Genomic DNA, 23397 nt, shown 5'->3' with positions numbered 1-23397 from the left:
CTGTCAATCCATGGGAAACATTGTTGATAAACTTACTAAGCCGAAAAGCTTTGCCAATAAAAAAACAGATAAATAAACCATGAATATTTCGATTTAATTAAAATTTTAATTTCTATACAAAGCAAGTGATGATTTTTAATTAATTAGAAACTATGATAAATAGAACAAAGTCAACTTTGTCTTTCACACGCTGGTATGAATCTCGATATCTTTTGCTAGTCTACTCTCCTTGTATTGCTGAAATTATTTTGAATGAAAAGCAATTAGTATGTTTGTTTTTTTTTTTTAAATGATTGATATTACTTTAAAAATTATTATGGCAAAAGTCAAAACAAACACATACACGAGTAATACGATGCTTTATAGTTTATGATCGAATAATAATGGTTGAAATCACTTTATACTCTCAATGCTTATACTATATTCTTTTTAATTAATCATTAAACTTAAATAATTAATTATCATTCACCAATTGCTTTCGCCTTTAATCTCAAAGTTCTTACAAGATCGACACTCTCTCCTCCCCGTAAATTTTCGTGCCATGAAAATTGAGCAAACCCCACCTAGCTATCACAAAAACGTTAGGCAAAGATCATTCTCAAGAACCAATTTTGGCTACGAATTTGTTCTGAAATTTTACACCTAAAGCAGTTTGGTATAAGAATATAATTCTGGAAAAATCATCCGTGAAATTGTATTTGGCTCAATGCAAACGTGACATAGTATAAGAATCACGCGCTTAAATTCATCTGAACCTAGAAATCTTACGAAAAGAAAAGAAACCAAAATGATCATGAAGAAGTGTGTATAAATCCCGTAGTAAACATGAAGAAGAAGTATTGGGTTGAAGTGTTGCAGCATCATAAGATTCTGGTGAAACCGTGTTTCATCAAATGAGCTTGTGGCCCTGTCATCGTTACATTTGTGGAACCACCAATGAAATTGAGCTGTTACACAATTGTATTGGGAGCATAATCTTTATGACAAGGCACGTATACGAATTTATTAAACACGGAAACATTACTAATAAAGTATTTTAAACGAGGTACAATGGTACGTCATTGTCGAATCTTTTTAGGAAAATGATTCGGCCTCCGATAAACGCCGAAATCCTTTCCAAATAAATAAAATAATAATTTAAATTATAAAATATTAAATTAAATAAATATTTTCTAATAAATTTATTAAAAAATATTATTATTTTAAGGTTTAAATATGTTTTTAATTCTTCAAATTTAAGATAAATTTTTTTTTGATCTCTCAAATTTAAAATTATTATTTTTAGTTCATATAATTTTTAAAAATTTTATTTTAATTCCTTAGGTTATCAATAACATATTTAAAAGTGTCTAATTAAGACAATTATACAATATTAACTAGATTTAATATAATATTTTTACTAATAGGAACACTAATAAGTAGATTTTATGCAATAATGTTTGATAAATTTTTTAATAAAATTTGAATATAAGAATTAAAATAAAATTTTTTAAAATTACAAGGACTAAAAATAATAATTTTAAATTTAAGGAACTAAAAACATATTTAAACCTTATATTATCTATTTGGAACACGATTTGGACAATTTTTCGGAGAGTGTAGCATAACTCATCTTTTTAACTCTGCAACGCAACTTTGTCTGACACAAGTTTATTCAAGGACCACTGGTACAACCTCCGAAAACGGAGATCGAAAAATGCTCCGAATATTAAAAAATTGTTATTTTTTATTAAATTTATTATAAAATAATTATTTTTTAATTTTTTGGACAATTTTTCGGCTGAGGATAGAGCATTTTCCTTATTCAAGTATTCATATTTCCTACTGTCACCGATTACCAAATTCTACTGCCATGGATGCAGCAAAACGTAAGTCACTATTGAATTCTACACATGCATATTCTGATATGGTGAACTCAATATTAATTGCCTTTACTATAGGCATATAGCTTAAAATAAAAGTCTGATATACCCATGATAAAATATTGACTTTAAAGATTTCCGGTCAAACATTTTTTTTTCAGATATGGTATTTTTCTTTTTTTTTAGCATTTTCAGCTTAAAATTAAAGTCGTTTGTACTTTATATATGAATAAAGTAAAACACTATCATAAAATATAGTCATTTGTACTTTATTTATAAGGTTTGATATTTCTTTGAGTATTTTTATATCTAATTCAATTTTTATTTATTGTAATTATTTATAAATTAAATTTTGATATATTAAAATAAATTATTAATAAATAAAAATAATCTTATATTATAATATAAATTATTTATTATAAATATAAAATATAATTTATATATTTAAAAATATTTATTTATTCAAATTTTGTGTATAATTTTTAGATTTAAACTTATTATTATTTATATACATAATTTATTTTAAATTTAATTATATATAATAAATATCAAATACTAATTTGTTATGCGTGTGTATAATATTGATTGTTGAATTCTCAATCATCGACTAATATTACCTAATTTACTCTTTTAAGTGAGTTTTTCTTCATAGAAGATGAATCCCATAGATAGCATAGTTAAATAAATGTCCCATATTTATTGACTGATGACAAAAAATATCTTCAAAAAAATTAATACTCTATGATGAGTAAAATTAATCAATGAAAAAAAATTGAAACTAAAATTAAATGGTATCATATAGATAAAAACAAACTACTTCATCCCTATATAAAATAGATCAGTTATCTTAAATTCAAAGTACTTTTAAGGATTATTTTTTAATGTAAGTGTTTTTGGTTAATTCATTTTTATGAAGGTGTCTTTATGGAATTTTCTTAATATTTCATCTCTTTTAATATATTTTTTTACTTTTTACTTTTAGCCAATATCTTTAAACTTGAATTGGTGATTCACTTGGTTAGATACAAAATCAATAGATGGTTAAGTTTAAGTGACTATTAAAGTTTTAAATATACAAAGCATGAGAGATTGATTCTCGTCCTGTCCAGAACCTATTTCATTTTTTTTTAATTTTTTTAGAAGGCAAGAATCCTACACATCAGCAAGAAATTCCAAACCTTAAAAACTAAATCGATATGAGTTGTAGCTCACTGGTTCTCTAATTATAAATATGAAAAATCAGTCAGTTCACACCAGATTGATGGCAAATATTTGAAAAAAAATCCTTCACTTAAAATATTGTCAAGAACAGAAAAAAAAAATACTATCATTTTAGAATAATTTTGAACTTAACCAAGGCTTGTCTGGCATTAATTTCTCTCACAAAAAGTAAATGACAATTCTTTTTCTTTTGGCCACACACAAATGCTTCTTTTTTTTTGTCTGACTTTAAATATTTCCGGTCAATCACTAAAATAATAAACTCCTCAAAAACATTTTTTTCCCCTAAAAAGAGCTTCAAGAAAATTATCTAAGCACACGTCACACCATTTGGCATGATAATGGGAAATGGCAGGAGATATTGAAGAATATTTCTCCTTATTCCTCTTCCTTTATATATGGTCGATCATACACACACACTCAATTCAGATGCTTCTCAATAAGCTTTTGTAGCTCTTCCTTTTTAGCTCCCACCACCTTATCGACAACTTTGCCTTTCTTCATCAATATGCAAGTTGGCATTGCTTGCACCCGGAATTCTTTTGCAACCCCCTATTTACAATTAAAAATGCATACCAAAGCAGTTGTTGAAATACGATCCAGTGATTTTAATAAATATCTACATGCATGTACAATGTATATATAGTGTGTTGTTCTTAATATTAAGAGATATATACCATCAATTCATCCACATCAATCTTGATGAATTCCACGTTCGTGTACTGTGCAGCAAACTCTTGTATAACTGGGTTCATGTATTTGCAAGGTCCACACCATGTAGCCGTGAAATCGATCACCATCTTTAGCAAAACAAGTAAAAAATGGGGGACACATGATATCTCATCATGATCTAATTAAAGGTAAATAAGTGAAGGGATATGATTAATTAGAAGTGTAATAACATACCAACTTATTAGTTTCTTTGGAGGCATCAAAGTGAGCCTTCCATTTAGCAGCGGAATGGAAGGTGAGAATGTGGCAGGATAAGTTGCCTCCCATCTTGCTCCTTAATTTCTTAATATGGTGGCACACAACCAAATTTTTTTTTTCTGTACAACTCTCTCTCTAGTTAGAAGAGGTTTTGCTTCTTACTTCTTACTTTGGATGAATACATGATTTGTAAGAAAGCCTCATTTATAGGACCAGAAAAGTACAAGGAAATGAAGGAATCACTTTTATATATAATTTTTAAAACGTATCGGATTCGATCTTGTTAACTGCACCACTTTCTATTGCTGCAAAATAAATTAGACGCAAGACGCATACATTGAATAGAAACCCAATACATACACAAGATGGCTGGACAATTCTTCAAATTAATTAAGCCCAAAGACGTTTTTAAAGGCATATTTTTCAAAGTCTTCTAGTGATTAAGGTGTTGAGACTTGATTTTCTATTTGTGAAAAATGGCAAATTGAGTTATGTTGGAATATAAACACATAATCTTTATTGATAAGATACTTTTTGGATGATGTTTAAAAGTAAAATTATGAAAGCTTGGACTTAATAAATAATATCATACTAATGTGAACATATGTGTGTGAATCCTGATTGTTTAACAAGTTTTTATCTAGATATGTGTGAGCTAATGATGATACAAGTATATAGAATTGATAAATGCAACTAAAACTCTAAGAATCACTAATGAATACTCATAAATAGGAAAAACAAATCCTTGGAGAAGAGGTTAAACTATGATCATTTATTTGATGAGAGATTTGTTAAAAATACAAATAAAATCTAACATCATTGAATTATAATAAAATAAAATAAAAAGATTTATAAACACAACCTCCATTGATAAGAGACTTTTTTTTGATGAAGTTTAAAAATAAAATCATAAAAACTTAGATTCAAAATGAATAATAACATATTAATAATAAAACATACGTGTATATCAACTTTGGTTAAGTTGTTATCTTAGGTTATATAAATATCCATTTGCGTATAGTATAACACTACATGTAGATTTTATTGATCCTCATAAACATAATTAATTAATTATCTCCAATACTGATGACTTATAAGGTGTGGACACTAACCCGAGACACTATGACTCCTATTTTTTTGGTATTCATGCTTCATAGTAGATAACGAATGTACTTATTGGATAAGATAAACCAACAAAAGAAGTATTAAAGCAATAGTTTATGGTAAAAGGAAGGTGTGCATCTGAACAGAGATAAAGCATATGGTAATTTTTTTGTTGTTGGTAGTATTAAGTACCAATTTGCACACCACTGCTAACATACATTTTTATTTTATAAATTATTCAAAATTAATTTTAAAAATTTCAATTAGGCTTATTTCTTAAGATAAATAAACTGACTCAAAATAAATTAAAGAGTCAAGCTCCAATTTAATAATTTGTAAACTTTGATATATTAACATGGAATAGATATTATTATACGTGTGAATTATATAAATCTTTATAATTTTATTTATTTAAATTTATATTTACCATTTACCTAATTATAATGTTCAATTTTAATTTGAATCATATTTTCATATACCGCAAAAATAAAAATAAAATTACACTATCAACCAATTAAAACTTGTGCTATATATATATACATTATAAGAATAAATAAATTTATCATACATGACAATATATGTAATTAAATAATAGTGTAAAAAATATTTACAATATGAATACACTTAAATTAAATACATTTACTTTTCTGTAAAAGATTTTTTTTTATTGCTAGTGAATATAAATTGTATTTTAATTCTCCTTCCTACATGAAAATAATATGAAAAATATTAAATTAACAATAATCTATTCAAAAAAAATTAATAATAGGAAAAATATAATTATATGTTAAATCATGTTTCTTATCGGCCCAAAGTTTGGGAGTGTGTACCTCTCACAAGCCTACGAGTTGGTTTCTTGTGTTAGTTTTTGTATCACTTTTGTTTGTGATTAAATGATAATGTAAGTATAATATTTTTTTTCAACTAATATTATAGGTGAATTTTAAATTTGACTCGCTTAACAAAAAATTATATATTCAAAACAAATTTAATAATATGAAAAGTATAATTCTTGTTAAATGATTTGAATTTGTTTGTTATTGGCCCAAAGTTGGGGTGTGTATCTCTCAGGCCCAAAAATTACCATTGCCCCAATACAGTACTAGTCGTAAGTTAAGCATGAATTTTAAGCACCCATTTTAGGTCGACTCATTTATATGTCGTTCATGGTAAATTAGGCGCACTTCCAGCACCGGAACCACAGAACCTCTCCAATTGTGTAAGCAGAACAACAGAACCTTCTTTAAAAATACATCTACATTACATCAATCACACTGCCGAATATTCACTTTTAAAAGAAAAATAGTTATATTCCAACAAAATTAAAATTAAAATTTACTAACAATGTTCTTTTTATAAAAAAAAGTGAATGTATATTAATAACTAAAATTTTATTATGTGCAATATATATAAGATAAATATTTATATAATATAACTAAAATTCATAATAAATAAATATTTTTAGTATTTAAATTATATTCCACCATGTATATTTTGGGCTTAAATTTCATGAATATGTTTTTATTTTTTCATCTAAAATAATCATTACTAATTGTCATTATGATTATCAATTAGGGTTGATAAGAGTGACGAGGACTCACACTACTTGATCAAGCGATCAAAGTTCAAATTCTGATTTTTGTGAATGTAAAAAATTTAAGTTGAGAATAGATGTCTATCTATTTAGTACTTGTCAAATTTTTGAGATAGATTATACTATATTTGATGAAAAATACCATTTAATATATTTTAAACTTAAACTTTTGTAAATTTACTTTTTGATTAACACTAAAAAAGGTTTAATATTAATATAAATTACATATAATTTATAAATTATTATTTTTTATATATTTCAATAATATAAGATTTTATTTGTATTCTAACGTATAAATGATTAAGGTATGGCATCCATCTACAACCCGTCCCTGATAATGGTCACTGATGAGCGAGGTACAGAGGCCACTCAGCATTGTGCACAACCATAAATCATATCAAATTACGAATGTCATACTTTAATCCGCGGAAAAGAAAAGTAATACGATGTTATCTGAACCACAAATGACAGAACAAAAAAATTAATGACCATAAATTTATGTATGAGAGGGATAAGTTTCGAATAAATTGAAATGGCGAAGCTTTTGTAAGGTCAAACATGAATATGCTGAGGCACAGTTTCACTAGCAGAATTGCGGCAGGCATCTTCTTTATGACAGCGGTCTAGCTTCATCTTCATCGCTGAAGAGAAATTTGAGAAAAGCCTATCCACTATAAATTGTCCTCTATAATCCAACCGTTTAGAATTACAATGTCTGTCGGTAGGCCATAGCTTTAGTTTCTTTCTATTTTTTTAATGTTTTACTTTTTTTTAAAACTCTGAAAATCATTTTCAAAATATTAAATTTATTATTTGGAAAAGAACCTTTTGAAATTATATAAAATAATACATTTTTCTGTAATACTTCTCATATTTGATATACTTTAGGATGATATTATACACTTGTTAGTCAGAATTTTTTATGGATAACCCTTTTTATGATATTCATCTTCTTTTTAGGATCAATGACTGACCTCACAAATCAACACAAGACTTTTTAATGTGCTTTGACCTTATTTGCACACTTCCTAGAAAACTTTTCAAAAGGTCACTCATCTCTAAATTGTTTCAAATCAAACACGTTTAACTATGGAGTTCTTATATAATAAGTTATCAAAAAAAATAGATGCATCTTGTTAATTATTTTATGATATTTATAACTGTCAATATTTAACTAGTTTAATATTTTTAACCTTACCCCACTTCTATAAAATGTTATACTAAATTTTAAATAAATAAAAATATTATAAATAATTTAATTTAATTATTTTTATATTATTTCTAATTATAATCTAATTTAGTTAATCTTCCTAAGCTCATCTTATAGTTATATCATCATTCTTTTTAAAGATAAATGTTAATCTATGGTCATAAGAAAAATAAATGATCATACAAAATTCTAAAGAGTCTGAACTCGTTTTAATCCGAAAAATGCACCATTCAATATGAATCCATCCAATTAAACATCTACGACTCTTACCCCTAAAATTCATCAATTCTTATCTCTTAGGGTTCCAACCATTTTCCATTTCATATAATACTCAATTAATTACTATAAAAGTATCAAATCACTAAATAAAATTCATATAAGGAATCTACTTGACAAACAACATCAAAGGCACACAAAACTTCATCAAACAAAACACTTACAAGATTTGGGGTCAATCATTCTACCCTTCATGCATATACCCAATTTCCAAAGATGAGTGTTGTCACTCCCCACTTACCTAGAGTGATGCAACGTATCAGATATAAGTCTCTGCCTTCTCTCCGATGATCCCTTCTCCTTGCTCTTTTTTTCAGAGCACAAGAGTGTCAGAGAATGTGAAGATGTCAAAAGTGAGCCTTTCTTCGCTTTTCTTCTAATAAATAACTCCATATTTTTCTAAACCCCTATATTTTTAATTATTTAAAATTCACCTTTTAATTATTAAATCTATTAAAATAGAAATGGCTAATCATATAAAATAAAGTCATCATTATCTTCCTAATTAATTATTATTAATTATAAAAAAAATTATAGGATGTTACATTTTCCAAAACATTAATTTTAGTATTTCGAAAAGTGCTTTTCAAAATAATAAAATTAGTGCTCCAAAAAGTATTTTTTAGAATTATATTTTTTACATACTTTCGAAAAATCTTTGCAGAACAATAAATTTAATATTCCGAAAAGTACTTTTTGAAAGTATATAAAAAACATAGTTCTATAAAATACTGATTTCACTATTTCAAAAAGTATCTTTTAGAAAACTAAAATTAATGTTTTCAAAGATATTTTTTGGAGCAATAAATTTAGTTTGTGTTTTTGAAAGCGTGAAAGGGAAAGAAATGCTTGAAGAAAACATATACGTTAAGCTCGATATCTTTGATACTGTCGAGGAAGCAACACACACTTATAATGTCGCCGCAGACTAATTCTATGTCTTGAGTGGGGAGGGAGGTGGTAATAGTATGAAAATAAAAAGGATGGAAGGAAGAGAGTAATGTAATAAAGTGTAAGAATTAAAATTATCTATCGAAATAAGTGAGAAGTAAAGTGAGTGATGCATGTGAAAACTAAAAGAAATAATAAAGGATATGTATGAAAAAGAAGAAAAAATGTTAAATCGAACGTTAGAGGTGTATAATTAAGGAAATTAATGAATGATAAATGAGTAAAATTAAGGAAATTTGGTAGAGAAATATAAAAGGGAAAAAATTGGGTGTTTACATAGTGACTTGTATTAGGGTTGACAAATCAATCCATTTGTCCATCATCCATCTAATTCATCCACAAGTAAATTCATCTTACTTATCCATTACAATAAAAATAAACAATGGATCGGATTTAATATATTCATTTAATTTTATAGATGGTTATGATCAATCCACTACTTTTTAAAATTCATTTGATTATGATATGAGATATTTATTGAATTGAGATTTTAAAAGACAATTTTGACATAATTTTTTAAATTTTTTTTAAAAAATTATATAAAAATGTAATGACTTACAAAAATTATATCACTTTTATGAATGAATTGGATATCTATTCATAAAAAATTTATTAATGGATAGATTGGATAAATTTTTTACTTTAAATAGATTGGATGGATTGAATTTTTATGTGATTTTTAATAAATTTAAATAAAATAATAAATTATTTTTTATTAGATTATGATCCAATTAAAAAAATTATCATATTAGTGTATAATATTTTTCCATTAGTTTATAATTAATGTTTATTTTTAAAATTTAATATAGTGTTTTAAGTTTATAATGTTAAAGAGTCCGGTATATGACTTGTATGTGGATTAACCTTTTGAGCCGTGACTCGTGCATGCGTAAATTAAATTTAGTTTTGTTTCACTCATTTAAATGAGTTTACACGAGTCAATCCATTTTGCCTAGCTAGGGTAAAATCAATTTGGTGTGCGAGTTTGTAATTCAACCTATTTAGTCCTTAATTAAAAAATTGATATCTTTCTTATTCTTAAAAAAAAAAAAAAGGTGAAGTTTAAGGTATGAGACTACAAAATGAACAAAACCCAGACAACAAGAAATCAAAACCCAAGGTTGACGCTTGTGAAGGTGAGAACATGGTCTTATGTATGATTTTAATAAATAAATAAAAATATTTGTAAAATAAGTTCTATGTTTAAGTCAACCGTTTAAATTTGTAAATATTTTTTAAAAAATATAACTCATTTTTATAAAGTTAAAATTTTGAAATTTATGATTATTTTTCAACAGTATTTTTTTATTATTTTAAGATTTACTACATAAAAACTATTTTTTTATATTATATCTAAATGAAATTAAACATTTTAAAATCATTTTTCAGTGAATTTAGTCAAGCAAAATTCCATTTTTATATAATTAATTATTAAAATAATTTAATTTTCAATTTTTTTTAAAACACTCAGTATGATTTATAATACTTGAATGATTGCTTATATAATTTGTTTACTTTAAGAACTATCTAAGCGAGAAAAAAAATAATAATAATTTAACAATGAAATTTATGGTTCATTCATTAATTAAACATAAGAAGAAGAAAAAAAAAGTTGTGCATCAACAATGTAAAACATTTTATGATTATCATCCAATCACAAATTATCATGCATGATAAATTTTTTACTTTAATAATAATTTTAAAAGACTTTTCATTATTTAACAACATAAAAGTTTTTTTACACCAAAAGTGCATGATTATAAAACCTAAGCATAAGTGACCGGTTAAAACATATATGACAAAAATTTAATAGTTATCCGCTTTTACAGTATCAACCAATTCAAAATTATGGTTTCCATTATAAAAATCAACCAGGTTATACTTTATAATATATTATAGTTTGTGATAGATGACATATATACATCATCTATTTTTTTTCATATCAGTTAGCAACTACAATACATATGCATGCATTGCATGCTGAACATATATCGTACATCTAGATCTACACATTACACAGACAGCAAAGCCAATATTATAGTTGGTCTTATTTCTTCTACAGTACTTGGATTATATGTAACAGAGTCATGGATCACGACTACAAGATACATAGATTTATTAGTACACACTCAGTTCCTGCGTTTCTCAATCAGCTTCTGCAACTCTTCCTTTTTGGCTCCCATCACCTTTTCCACTACTTTCCCTTTCTTTATTAGTATAAATGTTGGCATCGCTTGAACCTGGAAAGCCTGTGCCACCTCCTGTTTCCATTTATACACATACATTAGTATATATCAAATTAAGTGTTTTCGTTAAACAAAATAATTAAGATCAAGGTATATATATAGATATATATATTATAAAAGGAATCGTGTGCATGCATAGATATATCATACCATTAACTCATCCACATCTATCTTGATGAACTCCACGTCCGTGTATTTTGCAGCAAATTCTTTGATAATTGGGTCCATGTACTTGCAAGGTCCACACCACGTAGCGGTGAAGTCGATCACCATCTTTAACGAATTAAAAAAAAAAAAAAAAGAAGAAAGAAAGGCAATTAGTTATTAATGACCTCATGAAATTAATTAATCAAACCTAGAATTTGATATCAGTTGATAGTGTTAACAACGCGTTTTATAGTAAAAAGTTACCAGCTTGTTAGTTTCTTTGGAGGCATCAAAATGAGCCTTCCATTTAGCAGTGGAATTGAAGGTAAGGATCAACGATGAGGGTGATGATTTTTCAACATACGTCGAAAAGTTGGCACCCATGATGCTTCTTCCTTTTGTGAGTGAATTCTGAGAAGAACGATAACATCTAGACCTTATATAGAGTAACATAGCATCGTGATGGAGAAATTATTATTATTATTATTATTTGTTATTGATATATTTATTTTTACCTTAGATTTCATCTTATATTAATTTGATACAGTGGAAAGTAAGTAAAATTTTCATCAATAATTATTTTTGTTAAAAATTGAACTTAAAATTATTCAAATAATTTAACTTTAATTTTAACATATTAAGCACTTGTATAAAAATACTTGATTGTTATCTATATATATTCTAACTAAGGAAATACATCACACCTTTAAAGAAAAGGTAAAGATTCGTGGAGAGCGATAATTCGAAGCCTGTACAGCTGATTTTGGAAAATTATTATTGACGGTCTTAAAATGTAAAAGTTTTTAAGTATAGAAATTAACACGAAAAAATATTAAAGCAAGTATAGTAACCAAATAATTAGTTAAGCCTAAAAATATTTACTGTTCAAAAATTAAAGGGAATAAAATACTTATCAAAATAAAGGCTTTAATACGTTTTAATAAATTTTCATTTTTAATTCTCTAATTAATTACATTTACAGTAATAAATATAAAACTTAAAAATATATAAATAAACTAAACTCAAACTTTATAAAAAATAATATTGATATGTGCATATTATAAGAAAAATCTCTAAATTTTTTTGTACGTGCATACTATAAAAAAATTGGTAAACGAAATATACTTAATAAATTATAATTTTATCTTCATAAGTTTCATTCTATGACTTGTATGTTTATCGTAACGACCCGACTAGTCACTACACACAACACAGTACACCTGAAAACCGGATAGAAAGGAGCAAGTGTATACATATAATGTCTAAAATATACATATATACATGGTCCAAGTCTGATTAGATTCAAAATGTACAAAGATACATCTAAAGCTACTATACCAAGTAGCTGAAACAACAAAAACATCAACCAGGATCAGCTCCGCCTACCAGCTACAGACTCACCACTAGTCACCACCTATCACTGCTCTGCTCCCATACATAGTATGATCATCGCAGTCCAAACCACATGGAAACAACATAGGGTAAGCTAGTGAAAAGAATCAGCATATAAACATATACGTGAAATATGAACAACTACAACTTATCAGCACAACATCAATATACACCGCATCAACTATACCGCGTAAGCAGCAATAAGTACACAATGTGTCGTCACGCATATCATCTCGGAGATCTCCTACAACAACTCAGCCTTACGGCTTACAACAACTTAGTCTTACGGCCTACAACAACTCAGCCTTACGGCCTACAACAACTCAGCCTTAAACATCTAGTACGGCTCATCATCACAATTCTACATCCTCAACTATAATCAACACACCATGTTCATCAATTTCAGCTCAATTCGGCATAAAACAACAATTTACAACATCTATCAGCATATAGTAAAACATCACCTCCGCGCCCGGCGCAATCCTGGTCGCGCCCAGCGTGGCACAACCAGAGAGCACCAGGGGCCATCGCGCCCGACGCAAGCATACCCGTGCCCGGCAGGACCATCCAGAGAGCCCAAGGCTCACCCGCGCCTGACGCAATACCAATTGCGCCCAGCGCATGCTAGGCAGAGACTCCATGGATTCTCACGCGCCCAGCGTGCCTAGACCCGCAGCCAGCGTGGGGAAGGCAGAGACCTCCCTTGGTCTCGCACCCAGCGCAATTCAAATTGTGCCCAGCGCCCTCAAGGCAGAGACTCCCAAGGAGTCTCACGCCCATCGCGACAAGGGTCGCGCTCAGCGCAGAATCAAAAAGCCCAAAACAGGTTACAACTGGTATCGCGCCCAGCGCGGTCCAAGTCACGCCCAGCGCGGACCAACTAGAGACTCACATTCTCAAGCGCGCCCGGCGCACCCATCATTGAGCCCAGCGGGCTTGCCTAAATGGAGTCACCTGGTGGCCACGCGCCCGGCGCGAAGAATGGCGCTCAGCGCGAAGCTCAGCAGCAACTTCACCAAGTTCAAAAGTTTGCCCAAAACCTGCAAAAACCCACAAAAAATCCACATGCAAACGGTTCAAAGTACCACAGTTTCATCCAAGAGTCCAAAAACACCACCTTTTTACACATGCAACAACAAAACAAGAAAAACCCCAAATTTCTCTCATAACCCCAACAACTAGGGGTGGCAAAACGGGCCATCCCGCCCCGTTTTGGCCCGCCCCGCCAATGGCCCGCCAAAAACGGGCCGGGCCGGGCTGGCCCGCCAAGGAAAAACGGGCTGAAAATGCTGGTCCGCCCCGCCTAAGAATGGGTTGGCAGGCCGGCCCCAAAAAATATTTTGTAAAAAAATGGAAAAAAATTTATTTTTTATTTTAAATAAAAAAAATGGAAAAAAAATTATAAAAAAAAGGAATCATTGCTTGTTACCATAAGTACCAGGAGGCACACATAACATAAGCACTTGTGCAGTGGCCCGCATTCTACAGTTAATTTTATGCATTCACCAACATGTACCAATATTAATTTCATTTACTTAAGAAAAATGTTAAAAATGACAACTAGTGAATTGATTTAGGTTTTGGCTGTGGCTGGAAATGGGCTCTATTGGGCCTATTTTTTTTTTTTATTAAGCCTATTATTTATACTAGCTCAATCACTAAATCAATAAATTACCTATGCGAGCTTGGCGGGTTGGGACGGGCCAGCCCGCTATTTGGCCCGCCGGGTTGGCGGGCTTGGCGGGTTAGCGGGCTAAAATGCTGGGCCCAGCCCGCCAATTTTTGGTGGGCCAGCGGGCCAGCCCGCGGGCCACGACCCATTTTGCCATCCCTACCAACAACCCCAAAAACTCCATTTCAGCAATCTCAACCAAGAATCATTCATCAACAACCAGCTAATGAGTTCCTGAGACTCATTCTCAACCAAACACGACAACCAAAACTAGCTTCCCTTACCTCGGTGGAGAATCCGAGCTCCGGGAAAAAACCAAAGAGAAAACGAAGTGAGCTTGAACGAACGAGAAAGAAGAAGGGAGAAATCCAACACCAGCTAGCAGCCCAATTCACTCAGCTCCACCACCTTGTAGCAGCCACAAGAAAGATCCGAGGAAAAGAGTGAAAAATTGAGGGTGAGATGAGTAAAGAGAAATGAGAGTTAGAGTATGAGTGAGGGAGGAAATGAGAAAAGAAAGGTGGGGGTCTCACATTTATTTTTTTATTTTTCTTACTTTTATTTCTTGTTCTAACACAAAATGATCTATTGGATATTAAATTAATTATTAAAGTTGAAAATATTTAAGAATAGATTTAATAATGATTTGTTTCATTTAAAGCGGGAATGTGGAATTATAACCAAAAAAAATTAGGAGTTATAACCATTTACTAAAAACTCAACTCTTAAGATTTGAATAACTGTATAATTTATTATTATTATTATTATTATTATTATTATTATTATTATTATTATTATTATTATTATATATACAAAATTCGTTTTAACAACCTTTATGTTATGTGAAAAGAAATTAGTCACTCAGATTAAGAGATATCATAGTTTAAAAAAGAGTGTAAAATGGTGAATTGTAATTATTAATTAAAAAATAAATGTTTAAAGTTTTACTTATATATAAAGTTTTGAATAAGTTAAATTTAAAGTTTGATTCGACTTTTACACCACTAATTTTCAGACTTTATCGACATAAAAAAATTGTCAAAAATCAATATTCCATTTTTAGTATCAGGTTGTTTTTGTATTTATTCTTCCCCGTTCAGATGAAAGTGTGATATTCACAGCAAGCTTTACAAAACATAAGTATTGATATGATTCCGAAAATTGAATAAATTAACTTTGGGCCGCAAAAATAAACTAGAAAGCATCCACACAGTAAAGAAATATAAGCACGCAAAAAATCAAATCAATGTGACAGTTTACCTTTACACATTACACAAGTTGAAAAGCGTGTGAATGGGGCTCACAGCAACGCACCATGATCTTTTCAATTCCATGCCAAAGCAGAATGAAAGGTGAAAAACAAGAAAATCAAAAGCTAGAGAATCAATACAGATTAAAAATATAAAATATAAAATAAAAAATTAGTGCACTAAATTAATAAAATATAATTCGTATCTCATGGGTTAATTGCACGTTTACTTTTAAATACATGTGAATTGTACAAAATAGACAATTGATACACTCAAGCTAGCTAATTATGAATATTGAGATAATTATATTTATCAAGGCAAATTTCTAGTTTACATATATTAATGTAACTGCAAATTCATTTAACCATCGTGATTTGTGGTGAGGCTGAGTAGTTTTCAATCGCTACAGATCGAGAAAAAAAAAATCCAAATTCATTTGTGATATTTTGCTTACAATTTTCTTCTTAAATGATACAATTGCAATTTGTTTTAATCGTAAATTTTAAATTGAACTCCTAAAACTGACCTAATAGCAGAGGTTGAAGTAGCATATATATTCAAAATTTATAGTTATCATTGTATTTTTTTTATTAATAAAAAAACATAAGTTTTAAACTTGGTGCGTAAAGTCATATCATGTTATACTTATTTGAATAAATAATTTAAGGGAAATACTATTTAGTAAGACCTGAATTTTTTGTATATATATATATATATGAGGCGAGTTATAATTATAACGGTGTAATTTTTACTAAGTATTACACCACTCAATAACTTTATATTAATTATGAATTTTGTAAATCCAACTGTCAGATTGAAAGTTCATATGACTATATACGTGTATATCAAATTTTGTTAAAATTAAACAATAACTTGAAAGTAATCAAAGTGTTCATATTTTAGTGTATTTTGAAATGAATATATTACGTCAATTTTGTTTTATAAAAATGAAGTATCAAATCATCTTGGATTAATATAAAATTTTGTATATATGATCTAAGAGATATGAACTTTCAATCTAACGATTAGATTTTCAAAATTCACATTTAATATAAAGTTATTGAGCGATGTAATACTTAGTAAAAATTACACCGGTGTAATTATAATCTCCCTATATATATATATAACCTAAAATTTGAAATTAGAATGTTTCGTATTATTACTGTTCTTACTAAAGTCTCTTTAGAAGCATTCATATATAATATATTTAGACTTCTGATGTGTTTGGTTACAAACTAAAGTATTTTAAGAATTTTTTTTTATAAAAAATGGTTATTTTAAAAAAATCTCAAAAACACTTCTAAAATATATAAAAACATATTTATATTTTTTATTCTAAATAGAAAATTTGTATATTTGTTCTCTCGGGATCAAATTAGATTTCTATAGAGAAAATCTTAACATAAGTTATTAATGAATTCTCATACCTTAAAGTTTCTTGATACTAAATAACAATCTTCACAACATGTAATTAAATAAAATCTATAATATTCTAAGATTCACAATGTTACCGGGAATGGAAAAGAAAAGAAGGGATTGTAAGATGTGATAAATCTCACCACAATTTGTGTGAGGCAATCAAATATGATTTAAAGGAAAAAGATTACAATGTAAAACAGGAAATTACATCATAATAATGAGAGAATAAATGGTAGGATATTAGTCCTCATAACTAGCTCTTAACACCCCCCGTCAAGCTAAGCGTTGGATTGAGACCAACACGAAGCTTGGATCGAAACAATTCAAACAACGGATGAGGCAATGCCTTTGTAAAAATATCAGCAAGTTGTAAAGAAGTAGGAACATGGCGAACAGTCAAGCGACCAGAGGCAACTAACTCACAGATGAAGTGACAATCCAAATCAATATGCTTAGCATGCTTATGAGCGACAGGATTCTGAGCCATAAACAATGCACTTTGATTATCACTGAGAATGAGAGGAGTCGCAGACAACCCAACACGAAGTTCACGAAAGAGATTGAGCAACCAAACAAGTTCAGAAGCTGTGTTGGCCATGGCCCGGTACTCAGATTCACAACTAGAGCGAGCAACAGTAGGTTGTTTCTTGGCACTCCAAGACAAGAGATTGTCACCAAGAAAGATAGCATAGCCATAGGTAGACCGACGAGTGTCCGTGCAGCGAGTCCAATCAGCATCACTATAACCAAGAACTACGGGAGAAGGTGAGCTGCGAAAGGTAAGTCCAAAATGTTGTGTACCACAAACATAACGGAGAATACGTTTGACAGCTTGAAAATGATCAATAGTAGGAGCTTGGAGAAATTGACTTACCGTGTTGACTGTAGACCCCTAAAATTGTCCGGGTCGGAAATAAGACTCGAAGACTCTCAAAGATCGAAGGAAAGTCAGCCAGAAGGACTCCCAGAAGACCATAGGATGACTATCTTTAGGTTTAGAGGTCTTAGAGTAGCCAAAAATAAGAAAGTGGGAGGTTTGGAGCTCAATACGGCCTCCTTAGAGTTCAGTACGGCCGTACTGCACATTTTGAACTACAATACGGCCGCACTGAACTCAATACGGCCGTATTGAAGTTTCTGAACTTCAATACGGCTGCATTGAATTTAATACGGCTGCACTGAACTTCAATACGGCTGCATTGAATTCAATACGGCTGCACTGAACTTCAATACGGCTGCACTGAACTTCAATACGGCCGTATTGAGGTTTTTGAACTTCAATACGGCCGTATTGAATTCAATACGGCCGTATTGAATTCAATACGGCCGTATTGTAGTTCAAAACTTCAATACGGACCGTATTGACCCCCAGAGACCGTATTGAGCCTCATCCCTATAAATATGACGTCAATTGGACGTCATTTGACACTTTCACACTGAGTTTTAACCCTCTTCTTGAGTATTCTGGGTTTTTTTTTGAGCAGTGCTCTGCCTAGAAATCACTCGGAGAGTTGATCCGACAAAGTTCTTGAGTTCTGAGCTTTTTGCTTAAGTCTCGAACTGAGTCGAAGGGAAATCCTCCGGATTTCCATAGTTAAAATTTTCTAGGAGAGAGCGAGCGGGCTTGTAGAGCGAGGGAACGCCAAAAAGCTTCCCAGTTTTACTTGAATATAAAAGCACGCTTCAAAGGTTTCTTCTTAAGACCTTCCTTTTACTGCTTTCTGTGTGTATATTTAACTGTCATCATGTAGATAGTTAAGTTATAATTGTTTAGAATAAATAGGGGTAATTTAGTAATTTCGCACTATTATTTTTAGAAATAATCTGTCATAGGGAACCCGAAAGGGGCGCTGTGGGGAGCTAACACCTTCCCCACGCGTAACCGACTCCCTTACCCGACTCTGGTTGTCATGGCCGAAGTCGATTTTTGAATCGATTGCCTTAAACTTCTTTTTCCAATGTTTTGAGTAAAACATTGGTGGCGACTCCACGAACCCTTCCTTTTTATGAAAACCGCTAATCCATGGAGGGTCCCGCTTGGGATTAACATGGATTGGTGAGCCTTTTAATAAAATTGCTCGTCTGACAAGGTCTCAGTTTGAGAATAAGTCATTCTAGCAATCCATATTTTCAAACAAATAAAAGAGTCCAACCATCCTTCGCGAATGCCGAAAGCCCGTTTCGGGCCGGTGGCGACAGATGGCGACTCCGCTGGGGAAGCCTCGAGAGTCAATCCCATTTAGTGACAGATTATTTTTAACAAATAATAGTTAAAATTACTTCATTACCCCTTGCTTGTATAATAACACGTTTTACCTATTTGGCTTTAATAACTGTTGTTTGTTTAAATTTTCTGCAATTGTTTGAAATAAAAATTGCACACAAACCTTTGCACACAACAGTTCCCTCTATACCCGGGGGCATGAGTGGTAAGCCATAGGGAGTGGATGTTAGTACGGCCGGTTGTCGAATGGGTCTATAGGTGCCCGTAGACCGTTGTCGGAAAGCATCACTCAAGGTGATAACCATGAACTCGAGTCCGACAGTGCGTTGGAGCTTTCCATCGGCTTACGACGAGAGGAATTGGGTCCCTATAATGGGGGCACCTTGGGGGCCTCAGACCGGTGAGAACAGTTAGAACCTCCTTGAATATGCACTTTTCTGCAGGATACCCCTACCTCGTGATTCGCTCGTGACTGTTCGTGGATGAGTGAATTGTTTGTGCATTTTTATGTGACATTGTATGAGCATACATTGCACCTTTTAAACATACAACATTCCTTTTTTAAATAAAAAGAATAAATAGAAATAAAGATCTTCTAGTACATGGTGTTAACATCTACCTTCATTACATTCATATAGGTAGTTTCCCTTGTCACCCAAAAAATACAAAAAAGATACAAAATATCCAAAAGAAAAAATATGTATTTATCCAAACCAAGTAATATCATGCATCATCTTAGGAAAATCCCAAAACATGATAATGCTTAGTTGAATAAACATTATGCATGCATATTCATCTCCATCATCTCATATCATGCATTGTATTGTAGAATATGGAGAGGTCTAAGGAGATGCATGGGCAGTTGAAGAAAGTAGACTTCTTGTTATACCGTGCTGAGAGGTTGGATCACCTCTGTACTTTGATGCCAAGAGAGGCTCGCGTCAAGTTTGAGAAATCATATGGACGAGTCCTCGACTTGATGAAGATCTGTGTGGATCCAGCATTTCTGAGAGCACTGGTTCACTTCTGGAGTCTCGATTTGCACTGCTTCAAGTTCCCCCAGTTTGACCTAGTTCCTACTCTCGAGGAGTACGAGCTCATGGTACGATGGCCCAAATCAGCCGGGGTCTATATCTTTCATGACAACCATGTGGCCGTGGAGAGAGTTGCCACTCAGGTCAAATTACCATCACGATCAGTTGCCTTAGTGGGGAACGGCAGTATTAAAGGTTGGAAGCTTGCTATGATTGAGGACCACCTTTCTTCCTTGGCTGGTGAGGGAGATTGGTTAGCTTTCAACAAGACTCTAGCGTTAGCTGTGTTTGGGATGATCCTATTTCCCTTTCACGCTAACACAGTGGACCATGCTGCGATGGACGCTTTCTTCGCTTGGGACATACACATGAAGAGTCCCGTGCCTGCTATTCTCGCCGACACCTTGCTCTCTGTTCATCTATCTCAACAGAAGCAAGGAAAAATTATCCGATGCTGCACCTCCTTGTTGTATGTGTGGAGCATCACTCATTTCTATGCCTCTAGTCATATGGGGACCTTGCCCGACCCTTTGAGGAGTTTTTCGAAAATTCCCGTACGCCGCCGATATGCTTCTGAGTGGAAGGAAGAGATGGAACAGTGGAGTATCGAGCACTTCAAGTGGGTTTGCCCTTGGTTCCGTCCAAGCCATGTATTGATGAGATGCGGCAGTTATCCAAGCATACCATTGATGGGCCTCAGAGGTTGTATAGCCTACTCACCTAGATTGGTTATGAGGCAACTGATGAGGACTCAGACCATTCCTACTATAGAGGAGCTTGGAGGGTTGTGTTTCTCCTTCGATTCCGAGCATCAGAAGGACATGCACGCTGTCATGAGAGCGTGGGTGAGACCAACCTATGAGGGAGATCTCGAGCTTGAAAAGCCTCGGGTATCCGTCTCCATCGATTATGAGAAATGGAGGAGCGAGAGGGGGGTGCCTCAACCATCCACTTCTTGTGCAACCACAGCAACAAGGAAGGTGTTGCAAGAGCAAGTCGACGCCTTGACCAAGAAACTGGAAATCATGGGAGCTCAGATGAGAGTTCTTGAAGAGAAAAATGAAGAATCCAGTTTCACTATTGATGGTCTTCAAAGGCAATGCAAGAAGAAAGACCACGAGATAGAGCGGCTCAAGGATGAGTGTGCTAACCTCAATGAGGAGGCTACTCGGGCACCCAAAATGCCAAAGGTTGAACCGAGTAGTCAACTCCAAGAAGTCAACAAGAAGATAGCACACCTTGAGGCCGAGTATTCAAAGCAGGCACAGTTGATCAAGGATATGCAAGACGATCTGCTTTTGACTCGATCCGATGCGCAACAATGGCGGGAAGTTGTTCAACGACAAGCCGCAAACCTTTCCGACTTCCGCAAAAAGGAAAGGGAAGGATTGGCACAAATGGCCAAACTCCAAGAGGAGAAGGATCGGGCCGAGGATGAGCTTAATGAGCTGCAGGCCATGATCAACTATCATATACAAAAAGCGAAAGATGCTCAGAAAATCAGTGATGATATGAGCCAAGCGGTCCATACTCAGATTGAAGCAATGGGCCGCCATGTGGAGGAAGCCGAAGATGAATGGCAAAGACATATGAACCCGCCTGTGGGTTTTTACCGGCTTTTCTCTTTTTGTAAAAAGTTGCTTCAAAGCATTGTATAAAAGTTGTACACTTTCTTCAATTAATAAAAATTGTATTTTTGAGATTTATTGCCTTTGCATCTCATTAGTCATTCATTTGCATTTATCTCTCCCGGTAATTTAATAATAAATATTAATAAAAAGAAAGAATTAATCGATGCGTATGTTCAGAATGGATCGCACGCCATTGGTAATTAAATGCAAACCAACAACTGCACCAAGCAAGCACACGGCGACTCCGTTGTTGGTAATCAAGACAGACAAAGGGAAAGGTCCGACACCGTTAAGGATCATCGCTCCAAGGCCTTTCCCCTACGAATCAAATAAGGCTGTGCCGTGGATATACGACATCCATTCTTCTGCCGACAGCGATATCTCCAACATCACTGGACTTGGGGGCATGACTAGGAGTGGAAGGATCTACACTCCCGAAGATCTGCACGACAAAGCTCCCAAGAATAAAGGAAAAGAAAAGGAGAAAACCGAGGAAGATAGAGAATCCGAGGAGGAGACTGATGAGCTGTTAAAAATCATCAAACAAAGCGAGTATTCCATTGTGGATCAACTTCACAAAACACCAGCAAAGATCACTTTGTTGTCGTTGATCCTAAGCTCCGAACCACATCGGCAAGCTCTGTTGAAAGTCTTGAACGAGGCATATGTGTCGCATACTATCTCCCAAGACAAATTTGAGGGGATTGTTAGTCACATCACGGCTAATGATCACCTCTCTTTCACCGATGAAGAGATCCCCGCTGAGGGACCAAACCACAACAAGCCCTTGCACATCTCTGTAAAGTGCAAGGAGTATCACATCGCAAAGGTCTTGGTGGATAATGGATCTTCCCTGAATGTAATGCCAAAGAGAACGTTCAACCAAATGACAATCAAGGGAGTCCAAATGCGCCCGAGCAACATGATCGTTCGAGCTTTCGACGGCTCTAAAAGAGAAGTGGTGGGAGAAATCAGTCTTCCAATCCAAATTGGGCCCACTATCTTTAATGTCGAATTCCAAGTAATGGATATCACTCCTGCATACAGCTGTCTCCTCGGCCGACCTTGGATTCATGATGCGAAAGCTGTACCCTCTACGCTCCACCAGAAAGTCAAGTTCATAGTGGGTGACAAACTGGTGACCGTACAAGCTGAAGATGACATACTCATCAGCAAGCCATCCAACATACCTTATGTGGATGCAGCAGAAGAAGCTTTAGAAACCGCCTTCCAA

General features: G+C 32.5%; 2 protein-coding genes across 2 annotated transcripts; both read right to left on the bottom strand.

Annotated features, from left to right (window-relative positions):
* Positions 1-3173: 3173 nt before the first annotated feature.
* LOC109801380 (thioredoxin H2) lies at positions 3174-4203 on the bottom strand. The gene is made up of 3 exons (XM_020362436.3): positions 3990-4203; positions 3761-3883; positions 3174-3635 (listed from the first exon to the last, which is right to left on the bottom strand). Exons 1-3 carry the CDS (start codon positions 4080-4082, stop codon positions 3504-3506), a joined length of 348 nt encoding a protein of 115 aa, XP_020218025.1. The 5' UTR covers positions 4083-4203; the 3' UTR covers positions 3174-3503.
* A 6797-nt stretch (positions 4204-11000) lies between these two features.
* LOC109801407 (thioredoxin H2) lies at positions 11001-11966 on the bottom strand. The gene is made up of 3 exons (XM_020362464.3): positions 11806-11966; positions 11545-11667; positions 11001-11409 (listed from the first exon to the last, which is right to left on the bottom strand). Exons 1-3 carry the CDS (start codon positions 11923-11925, stop codon positions 11278-11280), a joined length of 375 nt encoding a protein of 124 aa, XP_020218053.1. The 5' UTR covers positions 11926-11966; the 3' UTR covers positions 11001-11277.
* Positions 11967-23397: the final 11431 nt, after the last annotated feature.

The sequence above is a fragment of the Cajanus cajan genome, chromosome 11, assembly GCF_000230855.2.
Source record: "Cajanus cajan strain Asha chromosome 11, NIPB_CcT2T_4, whole genome shotgun sequence".
Lineage (NCBI taxonomy): Eukaryota > Viridiplantae > Streptophyta > Magnoliopsida > Fabales > Fabaceae > Cajanus > Cajanus cajan.
The sequence above is the reverse complement of the archived record's forward strand: the minus strand, read 5'-3'. Positions and strand labels throughout refer to the sequence as shown.